Source organism: Lepus europaeus, chromosome 3 (genome assembly GCF_033115175.1).
Source record: "Lepus europaeus isolate LE1 chromosome 3, mLepTim1.pri, whole genome shotgun sequence".
Classification (NCBI taxonomy): domain Eukaryota; kingdom Metazoa; phylum Chordata; class Mammalia; order Lagomorpha; family Leporidae; genus Lepus; species Lepus europaeus.
The window spans coordinates 135,568,697-135,574,696 of NC_084829.1; the positions used below are offsets into that span (position 1 = coordinate 135,568,697).

Below are 6,000 nucleotides of genomic sequence, written 5' to 3' on the forward strand. Positions count from 1 at the left end.
CCTGTACAATAGGGGCAGTGAATCACAGCCATGCCCAGGTGTTTTGTGCGAGAGCGAAATGAGCTGAGACATGTGCACCACTCCGCAGCATGGGTGGCACACAGAAGGGCTTGCTATAGGGTGTCATCACCCACTGTGTACCTTCCTCTCTCTTTCTCCCAGTCCCTCCCACCAGCGATGTACAAATGGCAGCTTCCTTTCTCTTTCCTGCTACTTCTCCTGGATTTCACTCCTGCCTTTCCAGCCTGCCTGTCCTTGTCCTGCTTCGACAGCATTGCCCTCAGTGTCCCATTCCACTGGCCACACCAAAACCTGTTCAAAGTTGTCAATGAGAGGAGCAGTGCTTTTACCAAGCCACTGGTTTTGTTTTGAGCTTAGGTGCACCAAATCTCCTGACTGCTTTTGTTTCTGTTTCCCTATCTGCCTCAATGCATGGAAAGCTCAGAGTCAAACTGGAGGTTGACATCTGGCTAGGACACTATATTTTGTGTGTGACAAGTGTTTTGTGTACACATCTTGCCCATGTTCATACTATTTATTTTTCTCATTTTTATTTCACCATGAACTCTCTGAATTTTCGAAAGCTTGTTGTCTTCTATTTATTTTGTGAGCATGTTGAATCCTTTTGAAAACTAAGTAGTCCCAAAGTCAACCATTTCTATATAGGAGTCAGAATTTCTTATGCAGACCCTACTCCCAACTCGGGTTGGGAGTTCCTGTGTGGATGATGGTATGTGCTTCCTGGCCTCACTTTGCTATTTCTTTTGCCCCGTTAGCCTTGTAGCGGTGCCTGGGAACCTGCATCCTGCGGGAAGACGGAAGATCAGATGACAGCCTCCGGCCAGCCTCGTAAATATGTGAATGCGTTCTCAGCCCGGACTCTGGTCATGTGAGACGTTGCCAGAAAAGCATTATGGTTTTCAGAACACTTCAAGTTGACTTGGGATATTTCATTCCTCAACATGAAACTTTTCATGAATGGGAGAAGAACCTATTTTTGTTGTGGTACAACAGTTGAGAGCAGCACCAAGTGCATTTAGTTGGATAAAATCTTATTGGATTTCACCCAACTAAAATGATTTTTAAAAATAAATAACAGTCTTACCTAAATTATTAGGTAATGAATTGTAACCAGTTGTTAATATCTTAATGCAGATTTTTTTTAAAAAAAAACATAAAATGATTTATCTGTATTTTTAGAGGATCCAGCAGATCAGTATTTTTTCCTGTGATGAGTTTTTCTGAAATTTTATACACAAAAGGTACTCCAGTATTTCACTTTTCTCAATCACTAAACATAGGCATAGATTTTTAACAATCAGTCAAAGCATTACTATAAATGTTGGCTAAATACCATGGGACAATTAATGGCGATTGTAAATGCTCATTTATGGTTAATAACATTGGAGGTACATTTACTGTGCTCAACCATTTTATGAGTTTTTTGTTAGCTTGCTTTAAAAATTATTACTGTATGAAATAGTTTTATAAAAAATTATATTTTTATTCAGTAATTTAATTTTGTAAATGCCAAATGAAAAATGTGTTTTTGCTGCTATGGTTTTAGCCTGTAGACATGCTGCTAGTATCAGAGGGGCAGTAGAGCTTGAATGGAAAGAAAAAGAAACTTGGTGTTAGGTAATTGACTATGCACTAGTATTTCAGACTTTTTTATTTTTTATATACATACTTTTTTTCCTTTTGTAATACATTGGAAAACTTATTTGGGAGATTTTGCATTTGTTGTTGAATGTGTGTGAGTGTGTGTGTGAGTGTGAGTGTGTGTGCGCGCGTCTTTTTTTTTTTTTCGTTATTGTTGGTTTATAAAAGCATGCATTGCACTTCTTTTTTTGGGAGATCTATGTTGTTCATGTCCTATGTTTTGTTGTGAGTTCAGCCTGACTGTTCTTTAATGCAGGGGTTCTGAGTTGGATCAGCAGCCCCCATGGTTTCTAAGTATAGAGTCTCAGAACTGCTGCACGGATCCTGTGTTCGCAGCTGGGAGACAGAGACTGGGGTCAACAGCCAGTTGCTGCCTTAAGAACATTTGGTGCAAGATGGCCAGCACTGAACTTTTGGCATGACAGTGTACTTACTGCCTTGTAGCGAAATAAAGCTGTGCCCTTATTTTACTTACTTTTGATTTTTCTCTTCCTTGTGGTTGCATATGATAGTCATACAAAATGAAGCAAACTCAAAGCCCTTCCCTCTCAGAATAATTTGCGCACCATCCGAACTTCACGTGAAGAAGCCAAGAGTCAATTCTATGGAGAAAGAAGAAGCAAACCAAGTTAAACGGTTCACACAGTAGTTGGGAAGAATCTTCTAGAATGCATCCATCAGGGTTCCAGCAGCATTTGAGTTGGGAGGAGAGTTCATTTCAACAGTGTGGGCAGTGTGTGGAAGGCCACGTGAATACAGGCCTAGAGGATACTGCCCTGTCGAGGGGGGCAGTCGGAGAAATGGGGAGCCCTTGAGAGGAACAGTTACCTTTGGCAGGTGCACTGCCGCCCAAGGAGACCACACAAAGAACCAAGGGTTATCCTTTCCCTTTGGCTCCGACCTTTGCTCAGGCAGAGCCCAGCCAGAAGGCAGAGGGCCAGGGAGCCCCCAGATGCGAAGCTCCTCACTCAGTCAGCCCTGTAGGCATCCCTGAGGTGTCCATTGCGTCCACTCTGTGTTTGACAGCCACATCTCTCCTGGCTCCGTCTTTCAGATCTGCTCTTGTCCCAGGGCTACCCCATCTCTGTACCACAAGTTCTGTTCCATCCCCTGCAGCCGCCCTGTTTCCTCTCAGACTGAATTCTCAGAAGCATGCTGCACTTGGTGCTCACAGAGGCAAGAATCTCCGCGCACTCGGGTGCGTGGTGATGTTGAGAGGTCAGAGTGTAGAGCAAGCCAAAAGGAAAAGATCTGAGGTGGGAGGGGCATAGAGACAGCACTTGAACTTTGTCATAGACAAGTGGGGCATCACGAAGTGTTTTCAAGCAGGGAAATAAAATAGTTTACATATGATTAATGTATCTTGTCCAAAGCTTTTATTTGTAGACAGTGTATGTTGAAACTTCAGGTTAACAGAAATACGTAATCGCAGAGTCTGACTTTAAATGTTTCTTTCATCATATTTTTGAAAGACAGACACACAAACACACACACACATATACATCTTCCATCCACTGGTTCACTTTCCAAATGCCCACAACAGCTGAGAACTCAAAACTCAATCCAGGGCTCCCAGATGGGTGACAGGGACCCAAGTGTTTGAGCCATCATCTGCTACCTCCCTGGGTGATTCTTTTGTAGGAAATGGATTGGGAAGCATAGAGCCAGGGACTCAACCAGACACTGGGCTGGGGATGCAGGTGACCCAGTAGCATTTTAACTGCTGTGCCAAGTACCCACCCCAGAGGCTGCATTTTATACCCAGTTAACAGGGTTTTGCATAGTATATTTTCTACTGGCACCTTAATTTCAAAAGAATGTGCTTAAATCCCAGAAAATTTTACTTTAAAAACATCCTTTGATCAGAAGTTTGTAAAAGATATTTTCACATTTTTAAAGTCAATTAAGTCATTTGTTCAGGAAAGATAGACTATGTAATGTGTTTGTCCTTTGAGAGCAGAGTAAGAGGGGACTTCAAAAATTTCATGAAAGTGAAATTAAAAGATAAGTTTAGGGGCTGGCACTGTGGCATAGTGGGTAAAGCCTCTGCCTGTAGTGCTGGCATCTCATATGGACACCAGTTCGAGTCCCAGCTGCTCCATTTCCAATCCAGCTCTCTGCTGTGGGAAACAGTAGAAGATGGTCCAAGTCCTTGGGCCCCTGCACCTGTGTGGGAGACCTGGAAAAAGCTCCAGGCTCCTGGCTTCGGATTGACCCAGCTCTAACCATTGTGGCCAATTGGGGAGTGAGCCAGTGGATGGAAGACATCTCTCTCTCTCTCTCTCTCTCTCTCTCTCTCTCTCTCTCTGTCTCTCTCTGCCTCTCCTTCTCTCTCTGTGTAACTCTTTCAAGTAAATAAATAAATCTTTTTTTTTTTTTTTTGACAGGCAGAGTGGATAGTGAGAGAGAGAGACAGAGAGAAAGGTCTTCCTTTTTGCCATTGGTTCACCCTCCAATGGCCGCTGCGGCTGGCGCATCGTACTGATCCGAAGGCAGGAGCCAGGTGCTTCTCCTGGTCTCCCATGCGGGTGCAGGGCCCAAGGACTTGGGCCATCCTCCACTGCCTTCCCGGGCCATAGCAGAGAGCTGGCCTGGAAGAAAGGCAACCGGAATAGAATCCGGTGCCCCAACCGGGACTAGAACCCGTTGTGCCGGCGCCGCAAGGCGGAGGATTAGCCTGTTGAGCCACGGTGCCAGCCAATAAATCTTTTTTTAAAAGATAAGTTTATTTTGGTGGAGAAAAATTTTGAAATCCATGCATAGTTTTTTCATGCATTTTCATGCATTTCATGAATTTTATGAAGAGTCATTGCATTTTCAACCAATAATTTTTTTAAATTCCTCCTTGCCATTTTCATACACCAAAGCTCCCACTGACCTTTTGTGTGTGCTATAATCTTTGATTATGTTTTGATAGATTTTGATATTTTTCCCATTAAGGAATTCTGCTGACATTGGCTCCTGAAGGTATTTTTGGCTTAATTTTTTAAAAAGATTTATTTATTTATTTGAAAGTCAGAGTTACGGGGACAGAGAGAGTCTTCCATCTGCTGGTTCACTCCCCAGATGGCTGCAACGGCTGGGGCTGGACTGGTCCTGAAGCCAGGAGCCAGGAGCTTCTTCCGGGTCTCCCAAGTGGATGCAGAGGCCCAAGACTTGGGCCATCCTCTGCTGCTTTCCCAGGCTACTAACAGGGAGTTGGATCCGAAGCCAGGCAGCCAGGACTCAAACAAGCACTGATATGGGATGCCAGCACTGCAGATGGCAGTTTAACCTGCTGCACCACAGCACCAGCCCCTCAGTTTAATTTTGTATTTTGTTTTTATTCTAGAACACATTTTTTAAAAGATTTAGTTATTTATTTGAAATGCAGAGCAACAGAGACAGATGAAGAAACAGAGAGAGAAAGAGAACTTTCATCATCTGGTTCACTCCCCAAATAGCTACAATAACCAAGTCTGGGTCAGGCGGAAGCCAGGGTCTCCCACATAGGTGCCAGGAACCCAAGCTCTGGGGCCATCATGGAATGCCTTCCCAGGCACATTAGCAGCAAGTGGAGGGGCCAGGACTCCAACCCAGACTCCAATATGGGATTACAAGTGTACCAAGTGGCAGCTTAACCAGTTGTGATAAAATGTCCACCCCTAAAACACATTTTTTTTTAAAAAAGATTTCATTTATTTATTTATTTATTTGAAAGTCAAAGTTACACAGAGAGAGAGAGAGGTCTTCTATCCACTGTTTCACTCCCCAATTGGCCACAACAGCTGGAGCTGCGCTGATCCAAAGCCAGGAGCCAGGAGCTTCCTCCAGGTCTTCTCACACAGGTGCAGGGGCCCAAATTCTTGGGCCATGTTCTACTGCTTTCCCAGGCCATAACAGAGAGCTGGATAAGTAGTAGAGCAGTCAGGACTTGAACTGGTACCCATATAGGATGCTGGCACTGCAGGTGGTGGCTTTACCCGCTACACCACAGCACCAGCCCCAAAACACATTTTTATAGGTAGTGGTTCTCAGACTTTTTTGAGCATTAGAAACACATTGGGAATTTGTTTAAAATGGGGATTCTTGACCGCACCCTCATGGATCCTGATTCATTAGTCAAGTGTAGACCTAAGAATGTTTAAGAAGCTTCCAGGTGATCCTAACACAGGTGATCTGAGAGGGCCACACTACAAACCCTGTCTTAGGAAAGTATCCTTTAGGCCAGCACTGTGGTGTAGTGGGTAAAGCCACAAACTGTAGTGCCGGCATCCCATATGGGCACTGGTTGGAGTCCCAGCTGCTCCACTTCCTATGCAGCTCTCTGCTATGGCCTGGGAAAGCAGTAGAAGATGC

The 6,000-nt window shown here is 44.2% G+C and overlaps 1 protein-coding gene across 1 annotated transcript in view; it reads left to right on the forward strand.

Moving 5' to 3' along the window:
* MYB (MYB proto-oncogene, transcription factor) overlaps window positions 1-1,093 on the forward strand; it is a 32,869-nt gene extending 31,776 nt beyond the window's left edge. Inside the window, exon 15 of the mRNA XM_062187734.1 lies at window positions 777-1,093. Coding sequence (XP_062043718.1) covers window positions 777-893 — 117 coding nt within the window. The 3' untranslated portion in view covers window positions 894-1,093. The remainder of the gene's footprint in view (window positions 1-776) is intronic.
* Window positions 1,094-6,000: the final 4,907 nt, after the last annotated feature.